General features: G+C 49.9%; 7 protein-coding genes; 4 read left to right on the plus strand and 3 right to left on the minus strand.

Annotated features, from left to right (window-relative positions):
- Positions 1 to 2,360: 2,360 nt before the first annotated feature.
- On the plus strand, positions 2,361 to 4,135 carry FFUJ_01720 (probable sugar transporter; the record flags this gene model as incomplete). XM_023575573.1 has 3 exons in its annotated part: positions 2,361 to 2,451; positions 2,523 to 3,298; positions 3,353 to 4,135. The coding sequence occupies 3 exons, from the start codon at positions 2,361 to 2,363 to the stop codon at positions 4,133 to 4,135; spliced, it is 1,650 nt and encodes a 549-aa protein (XP_023423871.1).
- Positions 4,136 to 5,056: 921 nt separating this feature from the next.
- FFUJ_01719 (related to P.ciliare possible apospory-associated protein) lies at positions 5,057 to 6,104 on the plus strand (the record flags this gene model as incomplete). XM_023575584.1 has 3 exons in its annotated part: positions 5,057 to 5,314; positions 5,372 to 5,680; positions 5,730 to 6,104. 3 exons carry the CDS (start codon positions 5,057 to 5,059, stop codon positions 6,102 to 6,104), a joined length of 942 nt encoding a protein of 313 aa, XP_023423872.1.
- Positions 6,105 to 6,430: 326 nt separating this feature from the next.
- FFUJ_01718 (related to DAHP synthase class II) lies at positions 6,431 to 7,846 on the minus strand (the record flags this gene model as incomplete). The annotated part of the gene is made up of 1 exon (XM_023575595.1): positions 6,431 to 7,846. One exon carries the CDS (start codon positions 7,844 to 7,846, stop codon positions 6,431 to 6,433), a length of 1,416 nt encoding a protein of 471 aa, XP_023423873.1.
- Positions 7,847 to 8,662: 816 nt separating this feature from the next.
- Positions 8,663 to 8,986, plus strand: FFUJ_01717 (uncharacterized protein; the record flags this gene model as incomplete). Its single annotated transcript, XM_023575606.1, has 1 exon — positions 8,663 to 8,986. One exon carries the CDS (start codon positions 8,663 to 8,665, stop codon positions 8,984 to 8,986), a length of 324 nt encoding a protein of 107 aa, XP_023423874.1.
- A 396-nt stretch (positions 8,987 to 9,382) lies between these two features.
- On the minus strand, positions 9,383 to 12,860 carry FFUJ_01716 (uncharacterized protein; the record flags this gene model as incomplete). XM_023575617.1 has 2 exons in its annotated part: positions 9,383 to 9,953; positions 10,003 to 12,860. The coding sequence occupies 2 exons, from the start codon at positions 12,858 to 12,860 to the stop codon at positions 9,383 to 9,385; spliced, it is 3,429 nt and encodes a 1,142-aa protein (XP_023423875.1).
- A 1,149-nt stretch (positions 12,861 to 14,009) lies between these two features.
- On the minus strand, positions 14,010 to 14,395 carry FFUJ_01715 (uncharacterized protein; the record flags this gene model as incomplete). XM_023575628.1 has 2 exons in its annotated part: positions 14,010 to 14,198; positions 14,252 to 14,395. 2 exons carry the CDS (start codon positions 14,393 to 14,395, stop codon positions 14,010 to 14,012), a joined length of 333 nt encoding a protein of 110 aa, XP_023423876.1.
- Positions 14,396 to 15,210: 815 nt separating this feature from the next.
- On the plus strand, positions 15,211 to 16,104 carry FFUJ_01714 (related to ribonuclease P protein subunit p30; the record flags this gene model as incomplete). The annotated part of the gene is made up of 1 exon (XM_023575639.1): positions 15,211 to 16,104. One exon carries the CDS (start codon positions 15,211 to 15,213, stop codon positions 16,102 to 16,104), a length of 894 nt encoding a protein of 297 aa, XP_023423877.1.
- Positions 16,105 to 16,265: the final 161 nt, after the last annotated feature.

The raw sequence follows: 16,265 nt of genomic DNA on the forward strand, positions 1-16,265 counted from the left end.
TTGATCAAAGTTCCTCGCCTGAGAAGATCGTGGCATGAGATACAGGGACCTTAAAGGTAAAGAAAGGTTTGAGAAATCGTAGATGCCATGAGGTTGAAAATGAAGATTTTATTGGTAGCAGTTACTCAAAGTGGATTGGCGTGGTTTGGTGTAAGTGGTGATGCCTTTACAACACTATCACAAGGCAGTTCAATATGTACTCTCATAAAGGCCGTGTCATAGGATTGGGCCTCTAACGGTTAGAAAATACGCTTCGGGTTTAACACAATGGTCTGTTTCCCTCGTTGTCTTGAATTCAACTTGGATGAAGGTTGAAGAAGGTTGCTCAAAAGAGTCAAGTGGCTCACAAAAATGTCCGACAAAGCAGCCAATGAACAACATGGGACAACATATCTTAGAATTAGATTGCACTGTAAGAAGGAAACCGAGAACTTGGCCCATTTCAGTTCGGAGGCTATGATGAATCGGTTTCCTTCCGAAGAACCCTCATTGACTGGTGTATGGATAGGGTCTGGCATCCGGCAGTTGCACCGATCAATGCTGAAGCGTCCGTTTGAACCTGACCAGTTTGGGAATCTCATGGCGATGCCCCTGCTGAGGCTTAATGCTCTTAACCATTGTAGGCAACCCGAGAACTACAGACACTTGTTTAGATAGAGAGAATGTATCTCATCTCATCTGAGCAGCCATCACGATTGCTTTGACTTTGTTCGGCCCACCGAGGAGAGAATGACGTCAACTTCTAACAATCCGGGGTCCTGGGGTTCAACAATTCCGCGTTCTATAGCTGTTGTCATCCATAAAGGGGAATTGAAAGCGGAGGGTCGGGCAGAGACGGTCAGCGAGGCCTTTTCTTTGCATTTGTCTATCAGAACTGATTGGGCAGTTGATATCTACAGCGGGTTCATGATGGAGTCAGTGGACTGCAGGTTGAACCTTGGCGTGTACGTTACGTGACAGGGACTGAAGTGCGGTAAATGGCACGTTTCTGACCCTCGGTTCCGTTATTGACGGCCAATTCTTGAAATTGTACTGTTTTGCACTGTGTAGTCGCATTCAGAGATGGTCGTTGTGTAAACTCCATATAGTGATTCTTTTCAGTTAATGTTGTTTTGTAGAATGAGGATCACTAGGTAAACAATGGGAAAGTTGAATAAAGTAGAGCCTCATTACTGGGCGATACTAGCATATACCAAGACATTGGCAAGATGGAAGAATGCTCTTTTGACGGTTCCTTCCTTGCTCGCAATCCAACATCACGTGTAGAAACCGCATCCTCCCGTCTCCTCTAGATTTTATCTCGATTCTCCATTTAGGGATCCAGAATTTCAAACTTCATCCGAGGTGACGGGAAAATCTGCGAAATCCTCTGACTTGTTGAAGTACCCACTCTCGTTTAATATCGGTCGAGATTCCTTGAGGGCCCAATCACGATTCAAAGATCCATCACAAACCAACTATCATGGCTCAGGCCAACGTTTGAAGGTCGGTTTGGAGGAAACATTTCAAACAGGCTCATGCCCCAGGAACCCTTGAAACATAAGACATGGCCAATACATCAGAAAATGCGACAATAACGAGACCATCAGAGGCTTTCAAAACACTGACGCCTTGAGTGCCCCGATTTTCATATCCCCGAAGATCGTGTTGAGGGACCTGCGATGACGTCGTATCCCCCACGCTCCAGCCTCCCAAAAGTTCCCCATGTTTACTTCCCCAACTCGTCCTCGTCCGATTTCTGCGGAGGCGAGAGGTAAACTTTAGGGCCTTCTCCACGAGTTTATGCTTCCAGGGTGACAGTATACAGGAGGATATAGTATTGACTCTCTAAATAGCAGCCAGTCAAGGGACGAAGCAATAAACCATACCTGGAGAGACCCAGACAGGTACCTCCAGGGCTGAACTGTCACTTACTCGTTCGCAAAACACCCTGAAAACTTTACAATGCCGTAATGCAGGGATCATTGCCCTGCTGGGCATGGGTGCACACGGCTGCGGATCTCGGTATACTTTACTGTATGCACAGTATGGTCATAGTCCCTATCACTTTTGGCCGATGGACCCGTCATAAACGGCCAAGGCCAAGACAATAATGTATGGGTAGCCAAGGTCCGTCTCAGTTAACAGCTTCTTGCATGGCCTGGGGGTGGATACCCAGAGGCCGTGGATCCAGTGTCGAGTAATACTTTACATGACTCTGTTTTCTGCAGTACGACATACAAGATCCTCGAGCTTGCGTTTCTTTATAAGCCCGATTATCCCCCGGCCTCAATCGTTCTCACGTTCTCTATACCAACCTTCGTTGCCGTCCCAGTGGCCCTGAGTTTGAAGAGACATTATTCGATTTCGAACTCTTCATCATGTTCAAGAAGTACTTTGGCCTCCGAGGCCAGGCCCTCAACTATGCTATCAGTACCATTGCTGGAACCGATTTCCTGCTCTTTGGCTATGGTAATACCTACCACTTTCGCACAAACGGCTCCAAGACAGGCCATGGTAGCAGATACTAACATTTGATATAGACCAAGGTGTCATGGGTGGTATCTTGACAATGGCACCTTTCATGGAGCAATTCCCAGACATGCACAGCGATGATCCCACCGTATCTGCCGCTGTTCGAAAGGACCGCTCCAACTATCAAGGCATCGCTGTTTCGTCTTACAACCTGGGCTGCTTCTTTGGTGCCATCGCTACCATCTTTCTTGGAAACAAGCTCGGCCGCAGGAAAATGATTATGCTCGGTACCACAATCATGGTTGTTGGTGCTGCTCTTCAGGCTTCTGCGTTCACTCTGGAACACTTCATCGTCGGACGAATCATCACTGGTCTTGGTAACGGCGGCAACACATCTACTGTTCCTATGTGGCAATCGGAAACCTGCTCCGCCCATAAACGTGGTAAATTGGTAATGATCGAGGGAGCGCTCATCACACTCGGCATTACCATCTCGTACTGGGTCGACTACGGCATGTACTTTGCGCAAGACACCTCTGCCTGCTGGCGCTTCCCAATGGCGTTCCAGATTGTCTTCTGTCTAGTCATCATGGCCTTTGTTATGAACCTTCCAGAATCTCCCCGCTGGCTTGTGCTCAAGGGACGTGATGAAGATGCAAAGGAAGTTATTGCTGCCATTGCCAACCAGGATGTTCAGAGCAAGTATGTGGACAACGAGTTCAAGGCCATCAAGGAGACAGCTGCAGAGATGAGTAAGGGATCATTCTCAGACTTGTTCTCTCGAAACCACAACAAGAACCTTCACCGTACTCTCATCGCTTATATCAATCAAATGTTCCAACAGGTAAGACATATATATGCACTCTTATGAATTGAATAGTGACTGACATCGGGGCAGATCTCTGGTATCAATTTGATTACCTACTATGCTGCTACCATCTATGCTGGACTTGGTATGACTGGCCATATGCCTCTACTCATGGCCGCTCTGAACGGTACCGAATATTTCTTGGCCTCACTCCCTGCAATCTGGCTGGTTGAGCGGGTTGGCCGTCGAAAGCTGATGCTCTTTGGCGCAGCAGGCCAGTGTGCATCCATGGCTATCCTTGCTGGAGTTGGCTCCAGCGATGCCAAGGCTTGTCAGATTGTTGGAATTGTCTTCTTATTTGTCTTCAACTCATTCTTCGCCGTTGGCTGGCTTGGCATGACTTGGCTGTACCCTGCTGAGATCACGCCTCTTCGCATCCGTGCGCCTGCCAACGCTCTGTCAACATCAAGTAACTGGATCTTCAACTGGCTGGTGGTCATGATCACTCCTCCTGCATTTGAGAACATTGGATCCAACACATATGTCATCTTTGCAGTCATCAACGCCATCATGGTTCCTTCGGTCTACTTTTTCTTCCCTGAGACTGCATATCGATCTCTGGAAGAAATGGATACTATCTTTCAGAAGGTGGGGCATGGTTTCCAAGGCGCACTCGATGTCGTCAAGCAGGCCAAGATCGAACCTCGACGATATGACAACAATGGCAACCTTCTCATTGGCATTGAGGAGGTTGAAGAGAAGGGACATGTTGAGCATCGAAGTGGAAGCTCAAGTGGACAGAGCGGCGAAGGTAACAACGCTGCCATGTTTGCTCCCCACGACGACGAAGAGAACCAGCGCCGGGAGAATTAAGAGGTGTTATCGATCAAGCGAACTGCGGATGCCGTGAGTGGTGGCTTTGGAAACTATACCGAGGCATGATATATACCCCTAGCTAGAGTGGTTGAGAGAAAGAGAAATTTAGTTGGTCAAGTGTCATGATGAAACATATAGCAGCGTATAGATACCCGATTAAGTAAGAGTCTTGGCAGGTGTACCAATTTTGTGTAACTTTGACTGCTTCAACGGTCTGTCCGTTGCATTGTGAAACTGTATTTCCGAGACTGTTTTAGTACATGACGCTCACAACGAGGCAATGAGATTTGCGAGTGAGTTTTTCGTATAGGCAGCTATGGGAAGTCTAGTTATGCCTAAATTCAAAAGTCAGACCTGCTTCCTCACCAACCAAATGCTAGATTCTGGCTCTTTGGTGATATATTTTTGTGGTTTGATGTATCACAAGCCGATATCTGAGACGTGTTTCAGCTTTGAGTGTGGCCGGTAACAGCTCTAACTTTAGCAGCAGATCTCCACTAAACAGCTTGATCCTGGGTCTTCATTGGCTGTCTTGAGCTACCCCGCCATTGCCTACATGGTATCGACCTCCTCTCAGACTTGAAGCATCCACGGCATGGGATCGCATCTTACAGATACAACTTTGCCTCAGCGAACCAACCTAAGCCCAAAGCTACAGGGGAAAAGAGACTGAGCACTACCTTTATAAGGCCCTTCAGCCTCGTGTTTTACTGCTCTAGAGTCCTGTCACTTTATTTGTCCTCTTGACTTGTTCTTTCTACCTTCACCCCCACTCAGACCCTTCAACCCCACCTGAGCAGTCCGCCACTACCCTACCTACCTCTACTTCTTTACCTAGTACCTCACTTCTACCAGCTCCATCTCCTCCAAAGCTCAACCTCTTCTTTACCTCCCTTGATCCTACCAAGAACATTCACAATGGTCGACCGTCCAAACAAGCCCTCGGCTCTCGCCTCTACCCCCGCCGCTCCTCCTCAACCCACCGTCGACATCACCCATGATAACTCCCGTGTCAAGGCCGTTCTTCCCACCGGCGAGAGCGTAGAGGTTCTTCTCCATGGCGCTACTGTCATCAGCTGGAAGGATGCTTCAGGGGCTGAGAAGCTCTGGGTCAGCGAGTCTGCTGCCCTTGACGGAAGTGCTGCTGTCCGAGGAGGTATTCCCATCGTCTTCCCGGTACGACAACACCACAACACTCTCTCATGATAACTTGTCTAATCTATGTACCTCCAGGTCTTCGGCACTGCCCCCGACCACGAACCCGTAGCCAAGCTTCCCCAGCACGGCTTTGCTCGTAATTCGCGATGGGAGTTCCTTGGAAAGTCTACCAGCGAGGGCTCTAGCTCCAGCGTGAAGCTCGACTTTGGTCTTTCGTCCGAGAGCATCAGTGAGGACTTCAAGGCTCTTTGGCCCTACAAGTTTGCTCTTATCTACAGTGTCTCCCTTGACCCTGAGAGTCTCAACACCACTATTGTTGTTACCAACGATGGTGACACTGCTTTCGACTTCCAGACTCTTCTTCACACTTACTTCAAGATCGGCGTATGTTATACATGCTTGTATATGGGATATCATAGCTAACTTGTCTCAGGACATCTCTTCCACAGAGGTCACCGGTCTCGAGGACTCCGTCTACTTCTCCAAGGTCTCCAGTTCAGAGGCGACCCAATCCGGCGCCGTCACTTTCTCCGCCGAAACCGACTCCATCTACACCCCCGCCAAGGGTCCCTCTCACCCAGTCGTCATCTCCGAGTCTGGCACTCCCCGTTTCCGTATCGTCCGTGACAACCTCGACCAGGTTGTCGTCTGGAACCCCTGGGTCGACAAGTCAGCCGGCATCAAGGACTTTACTCCCAAGGACGGTTGGAAGAACATGCTCTGTGTTGAGCCCGGCTCTGTCAAGGGATGGCAGAAGCTGGAGAAGGGCGATGCTTTCGAGGCGGCGCAGACTATCATTCTGGTCTGACTTGGCAAGAGTGAGGGTGTGAGGAGATTCAAGATATGACAGTTTTCACGTAACGGCAGCACAATAATTTGAGATGGACATGATATGAATTAACTTGTGTTTTGAAGGACAAGCCCGTATGCTTAGATTAGAGATGAAAGAAGGTACCAAAACACATAATCACTGCCGTCAGTGCTGTGTTTATCACTCAATATTTCTCACGCCCATCCAAGTGTTTCAAAGTCTCATTTTTCGGTTCATTCCCAAGTTGCTACCATGATATTTACTGCTCCGTTTTGTTCCAATGTACATTTTCTTCATGTCAAATTTTTGAGTCTCTCATATGCTCAGGCTGATCGTGCCTTGTTCTCTCTAGAGAAATGATCCGCAACCAGGAAAGCCAACTCAAGGGCCTGCTTTTCGTTGAGTCTTGGGTCACAGAAACTAGTGTAGTTTGTCGACAAATCATCCTCATCCAATCCCTCACTGCCACCCAAACACTCTGTAACAGCATCGCCAGTGAGCTCGAGGTGCATACCACCGAGGTTGCTACCCTCCTCTTTGTGGATGCGTAGTGTCTCCTCAAGCTCACGGTAGATATCGCCGAAACGACGTGTCTTGATGCCTGTGGGAGTGGATAGTGTGTTGCCGTGCATAGGGTCGCATTGCCAGACAACCGTGCGACGGTACTCGGAGTCCTCAACCGCACGAATATGCATGGGGAGGAGATCGCGCACCTTGGCAGCACCGTAGCGAGTGATGAGGGTGATTTTTCCAGGCTCGCGAGAGGGGTTCAACGTGCGTAGGAGAGAAAGAAGGTCTGAAGCTGGCGTTGTAGGACCGACTTTAATACCAATCGGATTAGCAATTCCACGGAAGAACTCAACGTGGGCATGATCGATTTGGCGAGTACGGTCACCAATCCAGATGAAATGCGCAGAGGTATCATAGTACTCCTTCTTCTCGCCGTCATCAGCTACGGGAGTAGGGCTTGAGGTTCTGGCAGTAGGCTTCTCAAGCAAACGAGTCAAAGACTGCTCGTAGTCGAGAAGAAGACCTTCATGGCTAGTGAAAAGCTCAACGGAGTCGAGCTCTCCGGGACGAGCATTAATGACCTGCAGGAAGCGAAGGGTCTGCTGAATACTTGAAGCAATAGCTGAGTACTTCTCCTTGAGCTCTGGGTCTCTCACGTGTCCAAGGCCCCAGTCGAGAGGTCGATGAAGATCAGCGATGCCAGAGGCGAGAGCAGCACGGATGTAGTTGAGGGTTGCAGCAGAGTGGTGGTAGGCCTTCACAAGGCGGTTGGGATCGATCTCTCGATCTTCGAGACGGAAGCCATTGATGATATCGCCCTTGAAACTAGGGACTTCCTTTCCATCGACCATCTCGGTAGGACTAGATCTCGGCTTCGCATACTGACCAGCCATTCGGCCAATTCGCACAACTCTCTTGTTGGTTCCCCAAATGAGAACAACACTCATTTGCAGTAGCAGTTTGATCTTGCTCTCAATAGGGCCTTGACGACAGTAGTCAAAGAGCTCTGCGCAATCACCACCTTGGAGAAGGAAAGCATTTCCTTGTGCGACATCGCGAAGATGAGCTTTGAGGGCGATGATCTCATTGGGGTGGACCAGAGGAGGAAGTTGGGTCAGTTCCTCGACAGCTTTGGCCAGAGGCTCTGCATCAGGGTAATTGGGCGACTGCTTGATGGGCTTTGAGCGCCAAGAGGAGGGTTCCCAGCCAGCAGATGAAGATGAAGCCATTTTGTGTGTGTAAGAGACGAGAGATTCGAAATTGGGCGGAGTCAACCGCACAAAAGAAAAGAATCAAGTGCCCGACTTGATTAGTATGTTGTAGTGTTTATATGAGGTCTGATGAATATTTGTGGAGGAGTCGAGGTTTATTGTATCGAGAAGAGAGTGAGTGAGTGAGTCACAGAACAAAGACAAGACAGATGGTCAAGACGCACCCTGGACTGCACCTGCGCCTGCACCTGCACCGGGTACCGAAAAAAGTGAAGTTTAATTGAGTTAACAAAGAAATGTGGCGTTGCCGATGGTAGCCACTCACTTCAACTTTCGGCTTAAAAGCGGCGCATGTGGCGTAGACAATATGAACACCAACACAAGCATTTCTATTGTTTGAAGATTTACGGGGTATATGTGATGATTTGATACTGCACTGCATTGAATGTAGAAAGAAGAGCATGTACCACAAATGTGAGAACACGGCTATGCTTGTTGACCTGAACTGCTAGTTCCTCGCAGTTGAAGAAGCAGGATGGGCTGTGAAATCTGTTATGCAAACCACCTTACCTCCAACGGTGATGAGATATAAAATATCCAAGATTCTAATAGTTCTGTCTTTTGTTGTATCAAAATAATGAATGTCAACGGCTTTCATTCTATTCCGCACTCTAACAAGCTTCAGAGGTCCCCACGGCCAAGCTAGGTAGAACTAAACTGCCCCTCCAACCCCACCACAGCTTCACCTTCGTAGCTCTCTCTCCACTACCAACCACTGAACTTCACCTACTCTACACCCTCACCTCCACTTCACTTCTACACGTCACAACAATCATGACCGACGAAACACCCTCTCAGACCGCCAAGTCCGCCGAGGACCGCAAAGCAGCCTCCGCTCTCGAGAACCTCGACGCCGCAGACTCACCCTCGACACCACAAAACGTCGACGCCGACGCTGCCAGCAAAGCCATAAAGAGCCTCGGCGGCGCAAACAAGGCTTCTGCTGCTGCCGCTTCCCATAAGAACGTCAAGGTCGACGCTGCTGATGTCGCACTCCTCGTCGATGAGCTTGAGCTGCCAAAGGCAAAGGCGACCGAGTTGCTGAAGAGTAATGAGGGTGATGCTGTTAAGGCCATGAGGGCGTTTATCAAGGCATGAGGGAATGCAAGATGGCTTCAAGGTTTGAATAGTCGGCTCGGGGAGGGGAATTGAAAAGAGGTGACGAGGTATGATTTACCATGCACATTCCAAACCTACAAAGTGTCTTACAATTCCAACAGTCACCTTCAATCGAGCCCGAAATATAATGTCAATCGCCATGATGGAATTGTCAGTATGTCAAACACCAAATATGTGTACTTTAATCAGCCAGTCCTCCAAACGCCGAGTCAAGGTCCTGTCCATCCCGTGGTATTCCATTCCATCCCGTCAAAACGAGTGATTGTATGCCATGACGTGTGTTCGCAATTCTAATATGACCCATAAACTCCAGACCTAAACCTTTCCATGCACAATTACTCTACCTCCCACCACTGTACCAACAACATCTTTACTCTATTGCCAAGTTCTAGCCAGAGGGCTACCAATCTTGGGGGCAAACTGAAGACTCTTGCGTCGAGCGGCCATGAGGCGCATCAGGACGTTGTCATCCTTGGTCTCGCTGATGATCCCAGCACCCAACTCACGGAAGGGGTTGGCCTTGGGGGGACATGTTCGCATAAGGAGAGCATCCTTAGTAGGGGAGTCACCCATGTCGTCGTCGTCGCCATCGTCAGATAGAGTATCAGGGATAAGGTTGGCAGCATAGCGAGCAATGGCCTCGGGGGCAGGAGTCTTGGGAACGGGGGTCAAGATGGCTTCAGAATACTCAAAATCCTCCATCTCCTCGTCCTCGTCTCCCTGATCCGAAGGGGTGTACATCCATTGTGTGCTTTGGCGACGGTTGATCGGTGTAGATGGAGCTGCGCGAGAACCTCCCTTGGTAAGGCTGCTGACGAGGGTGCCGTTCATGTTGGCCAAAGCTTTGGGCTCCATACTCTTGCGGCGGCGAGCTCCACCCCGAGGGACGTTGCTCGTGTCGATCTTGTAGGGACTTTCCTCAACCCAGTCGTTCTCACGCTCACAACTATTTCTGGTCAGCACTGAATCAAAGAATTAGGAAGACATCAACTTACTCAAGCACCCAACTGACTCCGACACACTGGACGATTCCGTTGCTCTCACGGACCTTCTCCAGTGTGCGCTTGCTGCCGTCCTTGAAGACGACGTGTGTGATTCCAACCTTAGTGGATGTCACATCGTTGCCAGAACCATTGGGGTTCCAGCTCCATGACTTCATACACTTGGCACCCATTTGTGTAAGAAGCTCCACGAAGATGCTGCTGGCATCAGCTCCCTCGCTGGTGTACACATCGACAAAGACGACAGCTCCACGAAGTAGAGCAGGGTCGACATCACGTCGGGGAGTTCTGGCGGGCGTACCCAAGGATGACCAGAGCTCAGACTTTGAGGGCGTGACAGGGGCGGGTGTTGAAGGGGCAGACGGCACCTCCGCGATGGTTGCTGGCATGCTCTTTCTACCCTTGGTGGGGGAGTAAGAGATGACAGACGCACTCCTGGTTGGGCCTGAGGGACGTTTGGGAGCAACTCGCGACGCGCTGAAGCTGCGCTTCTTCAAAGGAGAAGGAGACGAGTCGTCCGCAGGCTTCAAAGGAACCTTTGTGGTGGTGTTGAAAGTCTTCATGACTGGACGAACAGGTGTGATGGGTGCCATAGCAACAGGAGCCTCATTTTCATCACCGTACTCTTGGCTAGCCTCGGAGAGAGTATCGTCAAAAGCCTCAGTATTGACAACCTCTTCAAGAACCTCAGGCTCCATCAGAGACATCTCATTGGCCTCGTTGGCCAACTCAACATCCTCCTCAGTGACCTCCATGTCATCAAAGGTGGGCTCAACAATTTCGGCAGTTTTGTCTGCCTGAAGTTCCTCCATACCTGCGCGCACAGTCATTTCGTCTTCGAAGAAATGAGTCGAGGCGGGTGAGGCGTCAGATCGAGGAGTAGCTGACTTGTTAGAGAGCTTCTCCCCACCGAGAGGAGCCATCTTGATAGGTGTGCTGGCGTTCCAAGAACCAAGTCGATCAGCCAGTGCGCTAAATCCACCCATAGAAGCACGAGAAGTCTTAGGTGTCTTCCGAACAAATGGTGTTGGGGTAGTAGGTGCTACACCCCTGGGAGCCATAGTCTCATCCTCGGAATCCGAGTCTTGAGAGGGCTCCAAGTCCTTCTCCCTGAGCTGGAACATGGGATTCTGTTCTTGCTGAGGAGACTGAGCGGGAGTTGAATTCTTGGACTCAGATTCCCCAAGTGCGTCATCAGCCTCAGCATTCTCCTCGTCAACGACCATGCTGTCCTCCTGGTCGGTAAGATCGTTCACTTCTTCAGCTGCTTCTGGGACTGCTCCAGCCTCAGTCGCAATATCTTCTTCAACCTCGGCAACAGTCTCGGCTTCCACCTGAGGCTCTTCAAGGGTCTCGATAACAGCTTCAGCCGGAGCAGGCTCTTCCTCAGTCTCATCGACAATCCCCATCTCTTTCTTCAAGGCAGGATCAGCATGACGAGGAAGTACAGCAGACAAGCGGCCAGGGAATTGCAGGTTCTCAATTGGGTCATTGAAGACATCGTCAACAGTATCAAATTCAACCTCGGCTTGCTCCTCCGACATGAGCTTATCTGAAGATCGGGTAGAAGGGGCACGACTAGGCGTATCCATCACCAGAGACTTCATGACTGGTGGTTCACCTAGGTCCACAACATCTCTAGGTCGCGGCTCTGTGACCGGCTTCAGCCCAGGCATGGCCCGCTTCGGAGGTGAAAGAAGAAGTGACGCCTTCATTGCTGATTGGGTCTGGTGAGGCTTGAGCGATGTTGCAAAGTTCAATCCCTTGATGGGCGATTGGGGTCGCTTAGCCGCGGACATGAGCAAAGAATTCTTGAACGAAGTACTCTCTGCAGCTTGGGCTGTATCGTCCTGGGTCATCTTCATTGTAGATCCAGGCAGAGTAACAGGGCCGATTCGGCGAGCTGGTGATCTCATTGTATCCTTGAGAGGCGAAGCTGGACGCCTCTTTGCAGGAGATAGGTTAATTCCGCCAAGATCTGGCGGATTTGTGATGCTATCTGACGCATGTGTTGATTCGGTAGGTTTCTCGGTCGGCTCAGGCTGGGCTTTAGCAGCACTTGTAGGAGGCTTGATTGGGTTCTTCTTCATCGGTTTGACAGGCGGCATGTCACCGGCGAGTTCGTCCTCGGAATCATCGTCCCTCGAAACAGGTATCTGGGTAATCTTCTTAGGACTTAAAGGCTTGTTGTCTGTCGACTCGGCGAATCTTACCGCCGCTCTGGTCGTTCGACTTCCAGCTGCTCCCCCACGTTTGGCTGGTCGGCCTCTAATTCCTGGCCGAGCAGGCTCCTTAGCCTCGGTGGCAGGCTCAATGTTCTCCTTGTCGGGCTCTTGGAACTTGACAGCCTTTCTGGCAGCAGGTTTGGCAGCAGCTGTTGATTTTGTAGTTGTAGTTGTTGTGGTAGTCGTGCGAGTGCGAGTGGCTGTCTTCTTTGCAGGTACAGGGGCTGGCGCCGGAGCAGACTCCTCTGCTTCAGCAGCAACAGCTTTCCGAGGCCGTCCCCGAGTAGCTTTAACAGGTGCAGCAGTCTCCTTGGGAGGTTCTGTTGCCGTCTTCTTGACTGCACGGCCTCTTGTGGGTTTCGCTGGCGCTACAGGTTCAACCTCGGATTCTTGGTCCTCAGTCTTCTTTGGCCGACCACGCGTTCTTCTGACCACAGCAACTTCGCGTTGCTCCTCCTCTTCCTCGTCCGCTCTTGTCTTTCTCTTAGCGGCTGTGCTTTTTGTGCCTGCAGTCGCGGTACTCTTTGCCCGCGCAGCAGCTGTGACGATCTTTGTGGTCTTGACCGAGGGATCAGTAGCCTTTGCGGCAGCTCTAGCCCGGGTCATTCTCTTGGGTGGTGATTCCATGGTGGTTATGGTTCGCTGTGTTGTTGGTGTATGGTTAGTAGGGATATAGAAAAAGAAAGAGATTAAGTAGGCAGCATCATGTACGATGATGGATTTTGTTTATTGCAGGTCCCTGATCGGGTCGAGGGTCTTCAGTGGACAGGCCGTGTTTGGCGTCGTTGCTGGGCAACGGCCCGCTAAAACCGCAAGGGTGCAGATCGTAGCTGCCAACCGTGAATATTTGCCCCGCAACCGGGAATTATCATATTATCCCATGTCCATAACGCGTATGGGTAAGTCTGTAGCGTGCTTCTAGACATCCAATGGAAGAATTGTTGACTTTAAACACGATCAAATGTCTTGGATGTCATCGCGTCTCGTTCCCGCATACTCATTGGTCCTTAAATTGGAGATGAATCGGGAAGGTCTCTTCTTTGGCCGCAGGAAGTCTACACTAATAATAATATGGAGAACTAGCATCTCCACCAATTTCACAAAAAAGTGGCATCGCAATAAGAGACAAAGCGAAGAAAAAAAAGAACATACAACACCAGGTATTCGCTGGTCGTCACCGACCCAACTACTAATCCGGCGCTTCGGAGCTTGACTATGGGAGAGCGGACGGGATCCCGTATTCTCTCCGAGCTTTGGTCGTATGTGAAAGACGTGAGGCCAGGACGGGCTTTGAAGATGGACGGATGGAGATCCTACTAGGTAATCAGTCAACGGCACTTGGCTCCCTCGAGAGGAAAGGCGTCAACCAATAGTTCCTGGGACTGGAGTAGATAGAAATGGTTATAATAAGAGGCAGAGCTGCCTCGAAATGTTCCTAAGAGGTGGTATCCCAAGATGAGTGGAAGTAGAACATGTGCTTTCAAAATACGCCCAAATCATATGCCTCAAGCTCAATTTCACCTGCCCCTTATCTTCAACAACATACCAAGACCAAGGAGTCTCTTAGTAGCATCGAATGTGAGCGAAATGCTCTTTGTCGAAAGAAACCCAGCCATCGCCCCATTCATGTGTATCCTGATTCGCCTCAACACCAGGCTGTAACGCCTCTTTAAACAAACAAAAACCAAGAAGGCGCTGTCGCAACATCGAACACTAGCAGCGCGCAAGTTTGCCACGCCTGTGTCGGTGGCATGCTCTTCAAAAACCTCGTTCCTATTAACCATATCGCATAGGTGCCTGTCCTTGAGGTCCGCCGTGAGGAGGTGCGTATTGTTGTGGGGGAGGTCCTCCTCCTCCACCACTTGTCACGGCCTTGACATCGGGTCGGTTCACGAGAGGTTGATGGAAGTTACAGATACGGCATGCGACATCGACGTAGCCAGAGATGGACAAAGGAATGATGGGCTGCGATTATTGTTAGTTGGCTGTAACGAAGAACCAGAAAAGAGGGGTCTAACAATCCAACAGAATGTAAACCATGGGTTACTCTTCTGGACATGTGCTGCCATGTTACCACAGTGGTGACACTGAAATATCATGCCCTGGTATTCAGAGACTTCCTTTCGGAATGTGTGCTCGCCGCACACGAAGAAGAAGAACATTGTTGATGTTTAGGGAGATTCGCCAACAGGAAGAGGAAGAAGCGGTGCAAATCCGCGGGCGAAGGTTCGTTGAAGTAGTGAGGCGTGTGATGTGATGTGATGTGTTAAAGAGAAGTCAATCAATGCCGATCCAGGAGCTGGGGCTTGAGGTCAAGTGGCGCGTCGTCGTAGTCGTAGTTTGGGCGGCGCAGTTTCTTGGCATGGAAGCTTTAAAGTTAAGGTCAAAGGTCATGCATGCACGTCCCAAGCATAAAGGGAAGATACATTAGCCTTATGGCGTTGGTAAGAGATAAAGACTTACTCTTCAGGAGTGCTAGTATCCGGCGCTTAATGAGAAAATACCTAAGAAGCAAAGAATCTTCATCAAACTCCCTAGGTATGGTAATGGAAGTGCCGGTATAGGAGAGTTTCCATTTAACTACAGGCACAAGAACAAGGGGATGACGAACCGGCAGGGGCTGGCTCTTAGTGACAACGCTCACTGTGCACGGACCACAGCTTTTTGCGGCTGTTAGAAGCTCATTGCTCAAGCTAGAAATGGATGCTCTGACGGGCGAGGCATGGAGATTGGGCTTTATATGATACCATTCTTTTAGTTTTAATCCATCTTCTGGTAATTGGAGATAATACTCAAATCAACACATGTATTCAATAAAGCCTGCGTGATATGACCTATCTCTTTTTCGACTTCTGATGTAAGAGTCGGTACTAAAAATGTAGGACCTGTAAACTTTTGCGGCGCAAAAAAAATATATAATCGGCAGTAAATGCTAGCTCCTGCGCAAAGCTTTCAGCAACCTCCTCAACCCGTCATCATGATTTACGATCTGAATATCGCCTGGTCACCAACGACCAAAGATGAACAGCTTCTCCAAACACTCACTCGCGCATCGACGCTCGGGTACTCAACCGTCGCGCTGAACCACACGCTCACGCTGCCGCTTCCCGCCAACAACACCGCGCCCTTCCCGACGATAGAACCCAAGCCAGGCTCCAAACTTCCAAACATCCTCCACCGCGCGACTCTTCCTCTCTCAGATCCTTCAGCAAACAACTACCGAATCCCATCGCTCATCTCTACATACGACATCATCGCGGCCCGTCCACTGACGGACAAGGCCTTTCAGAATGCTTGTCTGACGCTTGACGTACCCATCATATCACTCGACTTGACGCAGGACTTGCAATTCCATCTAAAGCCGAAGCCATGCATGGCTGCTATTAACCGTGGTATCCGCTTCGAGGTCTGCTATGGCCAAGTGATCAATGGCGACGATCGAGGGCGCCCAAGGTTTATCTCAAACTTGCAAAGTCTCATCCGGGCGACGCGCGGCAGGGGCATTATGATTAGCAGCGAAGCTAAGAATGCGCTATCCCTACGAGCGCCTGCCGACGTGATAAACATGCTCAATTTTATGGGAGGCTTAAGCAACGAGAAGGGCTTTGAAGGGTTTGGGGAAGTGTCTCGATCTGTTGTGGTAAATGAGGGCATCAAGAGGAATGGATTCAAGGGCGTCATCAACATCGTTGAAGTGGCCGAGAAAGAAAAGGGCTCAGAAAAAGATGGGGATGGCAAGAAATCAAAGAACAAGGGTCAAAATCAGAATCAAAAGCGCAAGACTGGCGATGAGGATACACAGCAGATCAGTAAACGGCAGGCCAAGAAGATGAAGCTGGCCTCGAGGAATGCAGCAAGTGAGAAGGAATAAGAAATTTGAGATTGGCGCTCTAGAACGCGAATAGGTAGACAGCGTGGCATCATGATACCCATAGATGGATGCACAAGCTGACTGGTATGCTCTGGAGACTTGCTCACATTATTATAAGACTAGCTACAACATTACGAGCACGAATGCCCATTCGAAAGAAA

The sequence above is a fragment of the Fusarium fujikuroi genome, chromosome FFUJ_chr01, assembly GCF_900079805.1.
Source record: "Fusarium fujikuroi IMI 58289 draft genome, chromosome FFUJ_chr01".
In the NCBI taxonomy this organism is placed as follows: domain Eukaryota; kingdom Fungi; phylum Ascomycota; class Sordariomycetes; order Hypocreales; family Nectriaceae; genus Fusarium; species Fusarium fujikuroi.